At 36.5% G+C, this 15,801-nt stretch overlaps 5 protein-coding genes and 1 long non-coding RNA gene across 6 annotated transcripts; 3 read left to right on the plus strand and 3 right to left on the minus strand.

Annotated features, from left to right (window-relative positions):
• Positions 1-69: 69 nt before the first annotated feature.
• On the minus strand, positions 70-665 carry AT2G08430. The gene is made up of 2 exons (NR_140340.1): positions 506-665; positions 70-410 (listed from the first exon to the last, which is right to left on the minus strand). It is a non-coding gene; the product is annotated as an other RNA (long non-coding RNA).
• Positions 666-1,363: 698 nt separating this feature from the next.
• Positions 1,364-2,119, plus strand: LBD14 (LOB domain-containing protein 14). Its single transcript, NM_128688.4, has 2 exons — positions 1,364-1,710; positions 1,813-2,119. The coding sequence occupies exons 1-2, from the start codon at positions 1,432-1,434 to the stop codon at positions 2,098-2,100; spliced, it is 567 nt and encodes a 188-aa protein (NP_180689.1). The 5' UTR covers positions 1,364-1,431; the 3' UTR covers positions 2,101-2,119.
• Positions 2,120-2,194: 75 nt separating this feature from the next.
• Positions 2,195-8,197, minus strand: PARP1 (poly(ADP-ribose) polymerase 2). Its single transcript, NM_179834.2, has 19 exons — positions 7,882-8,197; positions 7,083-7,132; positions 6,786-7,002; positions 6,502-6,688; positions 6,108-6,390; positions 5,763-5,958; positions 5,502-5,663; positions 5,369-5,429; positions 5,223-5,286; positions 4,647-5,130; positions 4,450-4,562; positions 4,290-4,366; positions 4,026-4,186; positions 3,741-3,932; positions 3,549-3,657; positions 3,330-3,412; positions 3,082-3,219; positions 2,770-2,952; positions 2,195-2,540 (listed from the first exon to the last, which is right to left on the minus strand). The coding sequence occupies exons 1-19, from the start codon at positions 8,023-8,025 to the stop codon at positions 2,493-2,495; spliced, it is 2,952 nt and encodes a 983-aa protein (NP_850165.1). The 5' UTR covers positions 8,026-8,197; the 3' UTR covers positions 2,195-2,492.
• Positions 8,198-9,329: 1,132 nt separating this feature from the next.
• Positions 9,330-9,830, plus strand: AT2G31335 (uncharacterized protein). Its single transcript, NM_001084518.3, has one exon. It carries the CDS (start codon positions 9,432-9,434, stop codon positions 9,612-9,614), a length of 183 nt encoding a protein of 60 aa, NP_001077987.1. The 5' UTR covers positions 9,330-9,431; the 3' UTR covers positions 9,615-9,830.
• A 118-nt stretch (positions 9,831-9,948) lies between these two features.
• Positions 9,949-14,247, plus strand: emb1381 (embryo defective 1381). The gene is made up of 12 exons (NM_128691.4): positions 9,949-10,202; positions 10,290-10,918; positions 11,054-11,214; positions 11,490-11,550; positions 11,744-11,809; positions 11,997-12,082; positions 12,184-12,247; positions 12,326-12,538; positions 12,659-12,724; positions 12,806-12,885; positions 12,969-13,094; positions 13,310-14,247. Exons 1-11 carry the CDS (start codon positions 10,061-10,063, stop codon positions 13,078-13,080), a joined length of 1,680 nt encoding a protein of 559 aa, NP_180692.3. The 5' UTR covers positions 9,949-10,060; the 3' UTR covers positions 13,081-13,094; positions 13,310-14,247.
• AT2G31345 (uncharacterized protein) lies at positions 13,679-14,247 on the minus strand. Its single transcript, NM_201845.1, has one exon. The coding sequence runs from the start codon at positions 14,153-14,155 to the stop codon at positions 13,943-13,945; it is 213 nt and encodes a 70-aa protein (NP_973574.1). The 5' UTR covers positions 14,156-14,247; the 3' UTR covers positions 13,679-13,942.
• Positions 14,248-15,801: the final 1,554 nt, after the last annotated feature.

Genomic DNA, 15,801 nt, shown 5'->3' on the forward strand with positions numbered 1-15,801 from the left:
TGAGCACTATATTATTTTCCCAGTAGAATAGGATTTGCAAAGGGTAAGTATAATGTTTGGGTTTCATTGGCCGATGTTGGGATCAATGCAGCTTCTGGATCAGATGGGTTGTGATTAGGATCGATAAAAAAATATGACCGATATGGCAGAACGATGTAGCTACTGGTCGGATGGTTTGGTTGGCTAGATCGGTGGCTCTATGACCATGATGGTTGATCGATGCGGGTTATTTAGTTGGCTCCAGGGATATTGGATCTGCATTTGACTGATGGGCACGGCCAATGTGGCTTATGAGGGTTGTTTGAGGAGTCCTAGATCAGTCATTGGTGAGACCGATCCCATGGCCGTACTGGTTCTGTTATTTCTTTGTTCCCCGGTCCTTCTTTGACCAAAACTCCGTCTTTTCCGCAAACTCTAGGCACAAGTTAGGATATCTAAAGACACCCGAAATCCTTAACATAGATAAGAAAACAAAAATAAAGCTTCAAACTCAAATTTTTCTTACTATTTTTAATCTCCACTAAACCAACATTAAGTCATAAATCCACTATCAGTTGTTCATTATTATCGAATAATTTAACTTTTGTACTTGATCAATTATTTTGGAATATTTTTGATGTTAATCATGATTCATGATTAATATGTGGGCTGGATAATCATGGGTCTCTCTATTTTTCTAGTCTGTAAAGTTTGATCGAAACTGAGAGCATTTTAAAATATTTAAATCGAGATATAGAAATAACTTGTCTCATATACTACTAATATCAAATGCCTTTGTTCTTATTCTACACACATCTCAATCACTTATGTGGTGTATATGTTGAGCATTGTTAAATCTTAAACTATTGTTTTCCAAATTAAGCAATAATGACAACAATCTTAACATAATTTCACAAGTACATGTAAATTTTCAACTAAACAAACACTAAAAGTAAACTCTAATTTATTTTTCTAAATAAAATAAGAGAGTAAATTAGTTATGAATTAAAAAAAAGCTAAAACCACAACAAAAAGCAACTTGGGTTTGGTTCATGTTTACTCATTGTTTTGTCCTATACGTCAACCAAATCTCTCATTTGATCGGATCTTAATATTAATATGGTTCTCTCAATATTTTCTTAAGAATATTCTCCACCTTAAGAGTTTAATCTCAATAATATATTACAACGAGTTATTGAATATTAGAGAGATGTTTTACAATATAAACTTGAGGGAAAATATAAAAGCTGCAATCTTGTAATTGTAAGCCATTAGAGAGACAAATATGTAAAATAACAAGTTGAGTTATCATAAATCCCACCTTAGTCCTTTACCATAAACACTCGTGCACTATATAATCGTCACTAGAAGAGTATAAGTAATGAAGTATTAATATTCCTACAAGATAGTAATAGTTGGTTAATATCAATAGATTATAATTACGTTTTGAGAATGGGAGGTTTAGGCTCACCATGTGGAGGATGCAAGTTCTTGCGTAGGAAATGTGTAGAGGGTTGTGTATTTGCACCATACTTTTGCTACGAAGAAGGATCTTCTAATTTTGCAGCCATTCACAAAGTGTTTGGAGCTAGCAACTTCTCTAAGCTCATTTCTCATCTCCCTGATCATGACCGATGTGACGCCGTACGAACCATCTCTTACGAGGCTCACTCTCGTCTCCATGATCCTATTTACGGCTGCGTCTCCCAAATCTTCTCCCTCCAACAACAGGTATTATACTTTTTCTTCGGAAATGTATACATAATTTTTTTTTGCTTTTGCTTCATCATCTCTAGTGTACTTACAAGTAACTTCACTGACTTTGTTCTTAAGGTTGTTAGTTTACAAGCACAAGTGGTTCTACTTAGAGAAGAAGCTTCGAGAAGGTTCCCTCAAGATGATCCTGGTTGTAATATGAAGCAACAAGAAAAGGTTCTTGCTCAACAAATGCCACAAGATCTTCACAATTGGTTTCACCAAGGAATCTTGGACTCAGACTTCGACCCAATGAGTGGTACTACACGCGACAATGAGCGGTCCATGGATCATAATGAGTCTCCTTGTAGCTCAAATGAATCACTTAATTACTACCAGGAGGTCAATTTTCCTTGGTCTGTTTGAGTACAAGTGACTACTTTGTCAGAGATGGAACCTTACAATCTTTCTATTGTATCGACTTTTCGACATTTTTCATAGTAGAGATCGAATCATGCAACCATTTTCTCTTTGAGAATAACCACTTCTTCGATGATCTTTCATAGGTACAACATCAGATCTGAACAAGTGTCAAGTCTTAAGAAGTGTCATTACTGAGAAAAAGCATAACAAAATGTAGTGTACGCTGTTTTAAAACCAGAAACATCTACAACGCCAGAGAGTTAAATCTGTGACTACATGTTGGATTCGATTTATCAAAAGACATTTAGTTACAAAAGTTAAGTCTTCGTGTTGGATTCGATTTCCCAAAAAAACATTTAGTTAACAGAAGTGACGTCTTCTTGTTTGGTTCAGGCTCATCTCTTGTGCTTAAACCTTACTTTCAACAAGAACTGCAACTTCACCTGTTCAGAGACAAAGCAATCTTTGTCAGACATGTACACACCATAAAAGAATCAAACACAGAATATGTTGCAAAACTAATAGCTAAAGCCGTATTCTAAAGCATGAGCTTTCTAGGGAATTCAGTTCTCATTCCCAAGTACCCGATAAGAACAAAAGAGGACTTTAGTGTGTGCGCAATATCCCATTGTTGTAAGGAACAAGGAAGATTATTTTGGAAACACAAGTTACCTGGGCTGTATCGTAGACGATATACTCATTGTACATAAGCTCAGAAGCCTTGACCTTTGATGAAACAGGTTTTCCACAGGGAACAGTCACATCACCTCTCCACTTGGCAAACTCGGAATCTTGAGGCACTTTCTTGCCGAGCCCTTTGGTCGAGTGTTTCCCTCTCGGAGGTTTATCCATATACTAAAGAATTGAGGACATAAGAGAAAGTCATATATGAAGGTAAGTAATATCTTAAGTTGTTCATATAGTTTTCAAGATAAGAACCAAATGGTTAGTAGCATAACCTGAAAAACTGTAATATGGGCTCACCTTAGCTTTTGTTAGCTCATGTATTTCTCCCAATGCAACTTCACTCAGAAGCATTAGACCCACCGGATTTTTCTTACAAGTGTAGCAGTACTGAGCACTTTTACTGACAAGGTCAGCAAAGTATATCCCTTTTCCAAACTGAAACATGGGGTTTAAAAAAAGTTCAGATTCTCTAACAAGTTAACTAGATAGTGAAGAACTCTCAATTGATAAGATCCCCACAAATAAGACACAGATAGAGTACTGACCATGTAACCAGTAGCAGGAGCTTCTGGAGGTGCAATTCTCAGTCCTTGGTTCAATATTCCAACAAAATTCGTTAATCGAGAACCTGAAAGCAGATTTATTTTGGTTAAACCAAGGGTTTTGATGATCAACCAGCCAAATATATAGAATCAACCAAACAATGAAATTTCTTGTATCTGTTTCCCAAAGCATGTAAATGTGGCTGGTTGCAGTTGGCTTACCATGCCATAGGAGCATCTTATTGCCAAGTTTTTCTCTGTGGGGAGCATATTTATCAAACTCTCCTTCTCTTTCAAGAGCAAAAACTTCCTCTAGCTCAAGACTCCACTCCTGACAAATCCAGTGACCAGAAATTGAATTAGAAAATTATGATAAACAAAACATGAAAAGGGATAAACAGAGCTTGAACTCACTGTATGCGTTGGGGCATGAGTTGTGTTAAGATACTTCTCGATTAATCGATAATCTTCGCTATCATGAGGAAGTGGTGAGATATCGCAATGCAGCTTCTTATACTTATCATCAAGAGATTCGGTGCTATCAACATCAAAGCCAACTATTCTTGAAGCTATTTCGATATCCTGCAGAGCCTCGAGCATTTTCACCTGTGACACACAGATACAATACCTCTTTGTAACACAGAAAAAGAGGCTAGGAATTAAAAAACAACACCATGGTTCATGTTCTATGGCAAGTACCTTTGACTTAAAGTCATCTTCATCTCGGATAATATGAGGATGAATAGAAGGGATCATGGTAAAAAATCTGTTACTAGCATCAACAAGCAAGCTTTCTTTCATAGTAGGCTGGGGGTCGCTTTCAGTCAATAGCCTCTGTATCTCCGTCAATGCCTCAAAACCTTTAGAAGAACAAACAAGAAAAAACATAATAGAATGTAATGTAGAATTAACATTTTATTATTTTTATCATATAAAAAAGTAAACTAGAGAAGTAGGAGTTACCCTTCTGTATATTATGTTTGCTGAGCTTCCCAAGTGGCATCTCTGACATATTTATCTCGAACTCCATCATTGCAGATCTGCGGAAGTAATTATTAGGTTACTTCATACAGTTTCTAGGGAGAGAAGAGGAGAAGAAGACAATGGCAAATAAGTTTCTAACCTGTAAGTTTCCACATCAAAAAGCATCTTCATCAATTCTATTAATGATGGAGCAAGGTTGCTACTGGTCTGAAATGGCTCTTTTTTGGCTACTTGCTTATTAACTCCATAATCCTAAAACAAACGATACAAAAGAGTTTATTGAACGATACATAAGAGAATCTTAAGAGACAAAGATATAGTCATATGGATGCTTACAATGTCCAACGGGAGAAATTTTCCAGGTTGTTTCTGGAAATTCGTTTTTTGTTCCCAAGATTCCCATGTGTTTCCGGTTTTTTCAAGAAATAGACGTTTGAATTCGTGAACCGCATCAGACTTTGACATTTCCTCCACTTTGTTACCACCAATCTTTTCATTTCCAACTCGGCCCCATTTACGAAATACGTAACAATCTGAACCTTTATCTTCTTGGATTATCTGGAGTATGTAATAACTATTGATACCGGTAGAGAGATCAGACATGCTCAGAGTTGTGTTATAGATACTGTTCCCATCTTCAAGAATGTGACAGTGCTCTTGGAGGCCAGACGCTTCATGCACAGCGCTTCGTCCTTTTACTTTAACAGTGACAAGGCTCTCACTAGTGTCTTCAATTTTGTACTTGTCAAATGGAAGTTTCCTCTGTTTTTTAAAACAATCAACCAAATAATCCTCTCTCACGATTGCCACTTTCATCCTCCTGCCACACATTTATCAACTCCAGCGTTCAAAGTGAGAAAAAATAGTGTGACAAAGTTAAAGAGTATCAGCACAATGAAGGCAATATTCTACCTTGCCTTTCTCATTTCAGCGTCTCTGATATCTGTCAGTCCACAAACAACCAAACAGCTTGTACCTACAAATTTGTGAAACAGAGATATTCAAAAGCTAAAACTAGTGTCACAATAATCAAAAATAGACACTCGAGTTATCCATACCTTTTTTAACATTAGCATGAAACTCTGCACCAGCTTCCTCAATTCTCTTCTTCCATGGTTGCTGCAAAATGATCCCATCAAGCAATGAAGTGCAAAGATAGTCTACAATATAATTTTTGACAGAAGAACATACCCTTTCCTTAGTATTTCCAGCAATTGAAACTTTAAGATCTGCTAGCCTTTCACTCCTTGAGGAGTCAGTTGCATCTTTAGAACCTTGACCCTGAGATGTCTCGCCAGACAATACAGGACGCAGAATACGTTTTGGCTTCACACTCTTTTGAGACTTATTCCACTGCAAGTAATCAAAATATAAATATTAACTTCATGAGTAATATATACCACATCTAACCTAACCCATACCAATATCAACTCTACAAAAAGACTGGTTTACCTTCAGAAGGAATTGATTTTCTGTTTCGTCAGGGATTTTCCACTTCCCTTTGATGCGGTCTGGATCCAAAGTGGAATGAGAACATTTGCTCCATTCTGAGATGTATCCATGGCATCGGTAAAGTCCTCCGGAGAAAGAAAGATGCCCAGAGCACATTGGGCAGAGAGCGAGTGGGCCAAACATCATGCCATCAGCACTAAATAGAAACAAATAGAGAGGTTAGGCATATGATTATGCATCGGTTTCTCTAATCCAAATTACCTTTAAGAAGATCCACACAACAGTAACAGAAATAGAACAAAAGACAAGCAATTAACTTCCAGACAGATTCGCAAAGTAATTTACCATTTATCACGCAGATCAAGTTCAGATCCTCTTGTACTTTGTTCATTTACTTCAAGCATTTCCCGCAACTCAGCTGATGTTACATATTTTTTCAGATCATCCTTCAGGTCCCACAATTCCTTAGTTTGGGCCTCCATTTCCTTTTCTTTGCTACAAGGTTGTAAAGCACCACTTGTAGACATGTCAAAACTACTTTTTGCTAGTTTCGACTTCTCGTTATCAACAGAATCATTTTTTCGTTTTGTGCCTGCTCTTGAATTTGTTTGACGTGCTTCTGCTGTCTCTGTCCCAGTTGGGCCAAAATAAATTAACGGAAAGATCAGACTAAAGTACTGCAAATCAGGATCCTGTAACAAGGAAATCAATATATTACCGTACACCTTAAGACTCTTACCAGTTTTGGCTGCCGGCAGAGCTTTCTTCACTAAGGGAAGAAGAGCTTCTTGGTCTGAGTCTGGTATACTTCTCCATCCAGACAAACTTTCCAGTTCAGTAGAGGAAGACATTTCAAGGAAACATTTAGCGTGATGCCACATCAAACCTTTGTTACCCGGGCCTTCAGGCTTGGAGAATATACGTACCTGGAAAACAAAAATGCAAAACAAAACCCTAATGCATATCGAACCAGTTCATATAAAACGCTACAACCATGACAGATGAAGTAGAACAACAATTTACCTCTCCTTTCAAGATCTTTTCGCTACACTTTCTGCAACCGGCACGAGAAGTTTGTGACACTTCAATCCCATATTCTAGTTTGGCATTATTAGCGGTACTGCTCGTGCTTGTGCCTGTGCTTGTGCTTGTGTTACTCCCTGCTCCAGATTCGACATATTTTCTAATCTTTTGCTGATCTTCCCAACGAAGTGATTCTATGCCTTCAACATCATCAACTCTAGCAAAATCAAGAGACAAAAACGAGTTAATAGCCAAACACTTTAAATATTTGTTCAAAGTGACATTGGTTTTACATACGATTTTATCTGCTTCGTCTTCTTTAGTATACAAGAAGCATGGTTCCACATCTGTGTGAGAAAAATAAAAGTACAAAGAGGATAGTCAGCTAGGAAAACTTCATGTCAACTGGAGCTAAAAGCAACATATAATTAACATGGTGAAGTGAAGCAGCATGAAGAAGGAACTACATAGTGAAAAGAAGAAGAGAAGAATGACCACTGCCATTCCATTAAACAACAAGCATAAAAGCTCATGAAAAACACAGCTGATTGCAATCATAGCATTGGCGGCATAAAGATATCAAAACACAGCTAAACAAACGATTATGATCATCCAAACAGAATAACGTCAGAGTTCCAAAGGGAATAATAGGAGTTCACATACGTCATTGCAGAAAAGCACGAACCTTTTGGCAATCATCAAGTACTAAATAAACACACAAGTGACTCAAATTTAAGCTTCAAATGCTCTTTTATCACATTCGATTAGGCACAAAAGGAGGAAAGAACATAATGTGAGGAAGGTTAACATCTATTTAAGAAGTTAAAAAAGTTCCAATTTTGAGATAGAAAACAAGCTTGACACACACACACACACAAATTTGCAAGGAATGTAGAACAGTGGAAGCAGAGAGAACAGGATTGAACCCTCAAAAATAACCAATTTCAACCAAATAAACCCAATTTGTCTGACAATAATTCTAAAAGAATCAATTTTGTCCTCAAAATCAGAAAGAAACATTAGAACGCACACTAACAAGCACGAGAGTATAGTACAGAGACAGTTCCAAATTCTGGGAGAGAAAAGAGAGTCATACGGGCATGATGCCATCGAAGTGAGTAGATTGAACCAACTTTCCAAGACGAAAGTTCTCCTTGTTAATGACGGACTTGCAAGTTTTACATGAAGACCTCGACGACTTTGCATACTCCGCCCTCCACGGCTTATGTGGGCTTGCCATTTCTCCGGTAAGAGACAATTACACAATGCGAGAGTACTATTTATACGTATGGCTTCTCTATCGAAGATGATTATGATGACGACGGATTGAGGAATGTTTCAGGTGAGAGTAAAGCTTCTCGGCGACGCTTTTCCAGATTGTGTTTCTACCGTTTAACCCTTTTTCCCTTTTTTACCCTAAAAAGTCTGTTTTAAGATTATTGCTTTCAATTATTATTTTGATAATCAGATTTATTCAATGATTTAATTTGATATCAGATTAGTAAATCAATAATTTGCACCCTCCGTTATGCAATAGACGATGATTACTATCACTTGTTGTTTTATATTTTTGAGACAGGAAGAAAAGATTATGTGAACATAAAATTATGGCTATAAAATGACAATAGGGAATTGAAAAAAGAAAAAAGAAAATAGCATTGGTGAAAAATATATTAACAAAAAAAATCAACAAATCATGGACGAATTCGCAGAATCCGTCGAACGATTGAATCATGGTGGTTGTATATTTCGGAAAACATCTGTACATTTCTAGTTTACATTGGAACAAAAATGAGAATTTTGACCACGTAAGAGCTACATTGCTAAATTAAATCCGACATGTTTTGTGTTAGTTTTCGAAACAGCAGTTAGCGTCTCTTTGAGGTTAGAAGCTTGGTATAGGGTAGAGATTGTTCGTAATAACGACGATAAGGTCTCGAGATTTTTGGAACTGTGACAATTACGCGAATGTCCATCTTTAATTCGGCGTTCAGAATCAGTGTTTCTTCTTGAAAAACTGCTAGTTGAATTTCTCATTTAGTTTATTTGTTGTGTTTTTGTTTCGATTTTTTTTTTTTTTAGCTTTGCAGCCTTTTTTCGCTATAATTATATGATTGCATTTTCCATCAAAATTTTCAGAATATTGTACTAACAAAAAAAATCCAACATGTACTACAAGAAGCAAAAAAATATGAAATTGATCACCATAATTTGTCAGAAAATCAAACCGGGAATACACTAATCAAGTTGGACCGTAATAACATCCCGGGTGCATTTTCCTCCTATTTGCTTAAAAATTCGTGAGACGCGTGATCTTCTTCGCCCTTCCGTATGAGCAAGAAATCTTGCGGTCCAAGACAAAACCGGTTTACGTGTTAACTTGTTTAATCAGTCTCAATCTTTATTTTCTAGTTCAAATGTCGAGAACCAATTTTTTCCAACTAAAAAGTCAATCCATAAGAATCCAAGTAAACCCTCCCTGACGACAAAAAAAAAGTAAACCCTCCCTCTCTATATATTTAACTCATATTCATATCTTTCAATGCGACACAAAAGAGTAAACGAACTTACTACAAATACTTTTTAGTACAAAGAAACAAAGTTAAAGTGATGATTATGAAGAATTAAGTAATCTTTGGAGTGATTATGCTTGCCATTTTTGTGGTTTTCTTGGACTCCACAAAAGTAGAAGCCACGAGGATGTTAAGAATCACCTTCGATAGTGATATCCGGTTCGTGTTCGAGTCCTTGCAGAAGGGTACGGTCCCTGGATCTGGTCCTAACCGTTGCTCTCACATCCCCAAAGGCTCGGGTTCGTGCCACGGATGATCCCTCTTGTGAATCTCAAGCTTGATCTCAATACCAAAATTTGGACTATGGGTGGAACTTTTTGTATTCATTTTTGTTGTATACGAGAAACTATGCTTTACATGTTCTTGTAAGTTGTAACAAAGCTATGAGAGCAAATTTGTTTGAAAGTATAAGTTTGTTTAACAAATTTGTAATAGTACTGGAAATGTTTGATAACCGGAATAATAGTCTTCTTATTTGGTTTAAGAGACGATAAATGATTCAGATTGTATAAACCGGTTCATATTGGTTCGATTGTATAAACCGGTTGAGATTGGTTCGAGTTGAAATTTGTTCTTCGTTGGCGAGAGATCCTTGAACGCTTAAACCCTCCATGGTTTTGGATTGAACATTTCCCCTGAGATTTGGGAGTGTCCTTAAACCCCATACACTGATCGAGCTCAAGAAGAAGGAGAAGCAGAGAAATGGTGAATAAACATTGGAAGATAATTCCAAAGCCGCTTCTAGAAACAGTTCTCAACAACCATGTCCAACGCCACCGTGTTCCTCAGCCTCTCATCCTCCATGGTCCTCGTGGCGTCGGCAAAACCACATTGATCCTCAACCGTAAAATCCTCTCTTTGAATCCCTAATTTCCCCAATTTTGTTCAAATGATCGTACCTTTGATTCGTTCCCGATCTCGTTCTTATTAGGTCTACTCGGAGATTGGAACAAAGGGCCACATCTCGCTGGCTATGTAGATTTTGCGCAATCGATAACGGAACACCATCCAGATCACCACCAATCATATCCATGGACGTCTTGGACCAGTGTTGACCCACCGTTGTTGTCCAATTGCAAAACCCAGCTCGAGAATTGTCTTGAATCTATGAGTCACAAAGCTATCAAACTTGGGAGTATAAGCTCGCAGCAGATTTTCACTACTATGAACAAATGGTATGGTCTTAATACTGCACTTCGTCGTATACTTCAGGGTTATAACATTGCTGTTCCAGAGAAAGTCTCGGTTTCATTTCTCTGGGAACGGGCTGTGTATGCCCTATCTGTTCGACAAAATGCCGATGAGATTGATGGGTTGCTTGAATTGGAAGAGAAAGGTAATAGCTTGTCCGTTGAAGAGGCTTCGTATTATAGAGAGACTGCTTTTGCGTTAAGATTGGCTAAAGAGGTTATTAAGGTGCACCAGGGTTGGAAAGCCAATGCCATTGCTCATCTTAATCGAACTAATGGGTTTTCGAGAACTTTAGCGAATTCATGTACTGATTGGCCGTTGCTAATGCTTGAGTTGTTATCACAAGCTGCAGAGATTGGCTTCTTCCAGGTAATGGAATAGATAAGTAATGGAATGGAATCTTTGATCTTATGAGTGGTAAACAGTAAATGTATTCATCTGGAAACAGTTTGCCAACTATTGATGTTATTTTTGTTTGTCTCTATTTCTTGTTTCATTTGACAGCCTAAGCTGGTCTTGAACAACATTGAAATCTTGAAGAGGGCTATTCAGACTGATGATTCAACAGTCTCAGCGTCAATGTACCATGACAATCTTATTTGGAGAATAATAGCGTTAGGTGCGAATGAGCGCTGTCTACCTGTCCTATTCGTGACTTCGGACAGGTTTGTCCTGTTTTTTGTTAGCATTTTTGGGTTTAATAAGGACAATCTGTTACTATCTGATGATTACGTGGTCTCTTAATCTAGCCTTTAAGTTTCAATTTCTCAACACTAGAGGGGAAACTGGTTTCTGACTTGTATCACTTTGTAGTATGCCATTAAGTTACCGAAAGTCTGAATAATCATTTTCCATTCTGAACTTGGCTCTTAGTTACAGAAATGTCTTTTGAAACTTTTTTATCATTTTATCTGATGTCTAATAATTTGAATTATGACAGCTACTATTCATATCAAGCCTTTGTTGACTACGGGTTTCCAGACATTTTCATCTCTCGTGAGGTATAGAAGCTACATGTATACATCTAAGTAAACTATTGATTCTGTGTGTATTTGTGTGAGCATGTATTGGTAATTTGATATATTATGTAGAGTTTCCCCGTCTCACCTTCATTATATCAACATGAAAGTTCATTTTTTATTTTTCTTCATTCTACCTTTCTTACGTTGCACTTTGGCTTTGTTTCATTTGTAGACATTTGGATGGAATCCTCAAGAAGCAAAATTACACATGGTTCCTGATTACTTCAGTGCTTCGGAGGTGAGAAAAATGCTGTAGGTAATGGCACTGCTTGTTTAATGAAACCAAAATATGTGACAACTCTAAAACCTAATAATATCAAACCAGAAAGGTTGAATGATCTTTTATGCTAAAATTTTACTGGTCATTCTTTTTTTAATTGAGATGCTGTATATTACTAGAGGTTTAACATATGTTGGAATTGTAGTGGACTATCATTGCTGATGTTCTTGGTGCGAATTCTCGGCATCTATTTGAGCTTTATGCGCTTAAACAAAGTAATCATTACCAGAGGTAATGGTTTCCTGTTCTTTCGTTTGCTCTAATCTCAAAATGTGTCAACCCTCTATTTTTTCGTTTCTCAAATGTGACCTAGTGCCGTTGTGTTTTATCAGTTTGATGGGGAGTAAAGCAGGTACATTTGAAGATATTGTGGATGCATACTTGGCATATTTACAAGTAAGCTCATTTAAAGTGATTGCTTTCAAATTACGCACGAAAGTCATCGTTAATTTTATAGTCTATTTCCTTGTTTAGGTTGCTGTGGTTAATCCTGCAATGGACAAAGCGTTGTTGCGGCTTCAACGGTATGCCACTGATGTACGAAAAGGAAGCATTCCGTATGAAAAATTACGTTTTGGTGCTTCATGGAGGCATCCTCCGCAAACTGAGGATCCTACACAGAACTCTGAGTGGGCTAAAATTCAGCTGATGGATTTTGTCCAAGCTCTTGTCAATACAGAATTCGCGGTACCTACTCTTCTAGACCCTTGATGGAAATAAAGCCAAAGTGTTCAGTTTTACCTTATCGGACATGAAACTAATGATTATAGCATCACTAATAGTGTACAAGCATCAATGATTCTATAGGTAAATTATTTGGGTGACTATAGCCTTGAGATCTTTGAAGACCCTTCAGCTATGGCATTGGTTGAGGTAAAAACTTCTATCTTTTCTTGATCAGTAGACACTAATTTCGAGACCCATTTTACTAAAAACTGATTAATTCTGTTTCAGGTTGGGATACTGTATACTCAGCGAGATCCATCTTTTTTCCGGCCAATATCTCAAGGCATTAAAAGATGCCTTGTTAGATGGTCAGCAAACTTTCTTCCCTTCTCCTATGGATCTGCTCTTTGAAACTCTGTTTTTTTACTTACGCTCATGATTTGCATTACAGGCTCATCCAAGAGCGGATGCAGATGAGTTATTGGAGCTCAACAAAATATTGGTGGCAGAGAATCATCCGGGGTCGTTATTACAAGCATTTAATGCTTGGCTACAGAACATAGGCAGTTTCACACAGGTAGAGACGATTACACGCTCTGTTTCTAGCTCTCTTGCATCACATTGCTTTAGAGGATAATGAACTTAGGACTTTCGTAAACTTTCGATTCAAAAACTTATCTGTTCAAGTTGATGCGTTAGCATCGATGAATCCTCAAGTCTCAACAAACGTACAATGTTGCTGTTACTTCTACTGATAAAACTAATTATCCCAAGTTTCACACATCAATGCAGGTTTTGTTTTCACAGGAACGTCGATGAAATCTCGGTATCTTGTGCACGTACACATGTCGGACTCAGGTTTTACCGTGAAGTAGAAAACATAAAGGGGCGTTGTTTTTGTTGCCGTCAAGGTCTGACTTTTAGTAAAATCACATTAAGAAGAGACGTCGGAGGGAAAAACCTCCAGCTACAGAACGGTGTAATCGTGTAAGTGGGAATACATTGCCATGAGAACGTCTTTCTCTTCAGACGCTGTATATAAAGCGCATGTTGCTGTGTTTATGTCGATTTTTTTCAAGTAAAATTATAAGTCAAAGAATTCAATTATTCACTGTATTGTCTACCTTTCCAAGCCGAAAAGTCCAATAAAGTTTGTTGTTAAAATGAAAAATCTTTGGATTGTTACATTTACATTTTTCTTGACCAACTAGTGAATAGTGAAAAAACATGTTTGTATTGAGTACAAACACGCTAATAGACTAATTAAATTTCCGTTGATTACAATTCAATTACATGAGACGAAGTCTAAAGCTATCGTATAATTACGTAAATGTAATTATGTACGTAACACACAAATGTGAGGAAAAAAAATATGGAATTAAAGAATGATGAAGATGAAGAAGAAGAAGATTCGTATAAGACAGCTCAGTTATGGCATCTGCCTGAACCGCGAGGAATATTAGTGCAACCGTTCCGACCAGAACCACGGACCGGTCCTCTTTGCAACGCCTGAAACAGAAGCCGGATCTCATCTACGGGATCTGGGAAAGGCCTCATGGCTTCAACTTGCGTAGCGTCCAAGAAAACAACGAACATAACAACTAACATAACTACGACCACCAATTGTTTTTTCATCATGTTTAGAATTTTAGTTTTTCGAATGAGAAACAAAAACAAAATTGAGCTTTTTTATTGGTGAATGTAGAGTTTTTTTTGTTTTTGTTTTGTATGTGTAATAAATTCGATAATGACTCATATATATAGGGTTTTTGAGATGTCATTGTTTGACTTGTGCTAGTTTGGTCTCACTATCTTATGTTTATGTATACACACACATACATGAAATTTGACTTTGACTTTACTACAAAAGAATTCGTTTTCAACATTTTGAACCAAATTTGAAGGATTTTGAAATATAAAATTCACTTAGACACGGTTTGTCCAAGTCCACACAGGCTTTTGCTAAAAATATACAAGACCTGGCCCTAGCAGCCTCATTCTAAACCGAATTCTGGTTTCGGTTCAGATTGGTTTCATTTGGCTTCGTAGTCAGATACAACTTTCTCTTTTCGTGACAGAGTGTGGAAATGGATTCTCTTTTGCTAATTGAAAGATATTAATAGACACTCAACTAAAATATATATCATCTCTTACAAAAGCAAAGTGTTTTCTTTTTTTAATAAGTTGGATAGCTTTTGGTGAAGCTTTGTTCTGAAAGAGAGTAAGAGATCATTGTTAATAATATGGTAGTACTTACGATACTAGAGATCTTATGATAAAATAATGCGAAAATAAAGATACAAGCATGCATGCGTCAAAAAGTGTTATGATGACAAATGAATGTACTCTAATTTTCATATCTAAATTTTTACTAATATTCTGAAGGTATTAATTTTCGAGTTATTAAATCGCTGTAATATGTTTATATTTTGTAAGAGAAAAATTTGGGGTACTAATAAATTTGTCTTTAGCCCTTTTTCGTCTAAATGTACGAAATTAAATGATCTATGGACGATAATTTCTAGTTTGATTCATCGTATATACTAGTCCAAATTGTAAACCAAGGCATAAGATTCGTCGAGAATGACAACCAGAAGAGATGAGGAGTGCTAATTAGAGGTGATAAATCATAAATATACCGCCACTCTTGGTTTGAGTTTCTCTTGTACGTAGCTACAACTTGACAACTATGCCGCCACTTTTTTTTATTGATCCGTACCATTTGTATTGTATGCAACTTTGGTATCATTTTGTTGTTGACAAAGTTGGTAATCCATATTGTATATCACATTGGTAAAAAGTTGCTAAAAAAGAGTCTATGCTTATTCATCAAAATTTTCAAAGGATTGATTTATCAAAGTTTATAAACACGTGGACCATATATCAAATCAAAATTCCAATTCAATTCGGTAAGTTATACTGTAGTTATTAACGAAATTTATGTTTGAAATTAGTTAAATATGATTATTTGTTTACGTTTGCATTGAACATGTAAGAATACCACACATATTTTAAGATGGTAAACACAATATGTATAAAACTCAAACGAAACTTTAAAGTCGCCTTATTTTATGATACACCTGATCAGTAAATACCACAATACTATTACGTTCATAAATATACATGTGTTTCACTTTCATTAGGAGCAGTAAAGTAAACAATATGCGTGGAGATTAGAGATTTTTCTTTTATTTTTATATTTAGCTTGATTATAACTTAATAAAAATGTGTATGTGTTTATAGATAAAATCAGGGTTTGTTTGTTTATTTGACTCGGGAATTTT

This window comes from Arabidopsis thaliana, chromosome 2, assembly GCF_000001735.4.
Source record: "Arabidopsis thaliana chromosome 2, partial sequence".
In the NCBI taxonomy this organism is placed as follows: domain Eukaryota; kingdom Viridiplantae; phylum Streptophyta; class Magnoliopsida; order Brassicales; family Brassicaceae; genus Arabidopsis; species Arabidopsis thaliana.

What these genes read in the sequence shown, in the direction of transcription:
- LBD14 (NM_128688.4), top strand. Translation starts at nt 1,432, where the DNA reads ATGGGAGGTTTAGGCTCACCATGTGGAGGATGCAAGTTCTTGCGTAGG. An exon ending in TCTTCTCCCTCCAACAACAG is followed by an intron (nt 1,711 to 1,812) that starts GTATTATACTTT and finishes TTTGTTCTTAAG; the next exon opens with GTTGTTAGTTTACAAGCACA.
- PARP1 (NM_179834.2), bottom strand. Translation starts at nt 8,025, where the DNA reads ATGGCAAGCCCACATAAGCCGTGGAGGGCGGAGTATGCAAAGTCGTCG. An exon ending in TCATGCTAATGTTAAAAAAG is followed by an intron (nt 5,287 to 5,368) that starts GTATGGATAACT and finishes ACAAATTTGTAG; the next exon opens with GTACAAGCTGTTTGGTTGTT. An exon ending in CTCCTGCTACTGGTTACATG is followed by an intron (nt 3,220 to 3,329) that starts GTCAGTACTCTA and finishes CCCATGTTTCAG; the next exon opens with TTTGGAAAAGGGATATACTT.
- AT2G31335 (NM_001084518.3), top strand. Translation starts at nt 9,432, where the DNA reads ATGCTTGCCATTTTTGTGGTTTTCTTGGACTCCACAAAAGTAGAAGCC.
- emb1381 (NM_128691.4), top strand. Translation starts at nt 10,061, where the DNA reads ATGGTGAATAAACATTGGAAGATAATTCCAAAGCCGCTTCTAGAAACA. An exon ending in CTATTCGTGACTTCGGACAG is followed by an intron (nt 11,215 to 11,489) that starts GTTTGTCCTGTT and finishes GAATTATGACAG; the next exon opens with CTACTATTCATATCAAGCCT. An exon ending in CATACTTGGCATATTTACAA is followed by an intron (nt 12,248 to 12,325) that starts GTAAGCTCATTT and finishes TTCCTTGTTTAG; the next exon opens with GTTGCTGTGGTTAATCCTGC.
- AT2G31345 (NM_201845.1), bottom strand. Translation starts at nt 14,155, where the DNA reads ATGATGAAAAAACAATTGGTGGTCGTAGTTATGTTAGTTGTTATGTTC.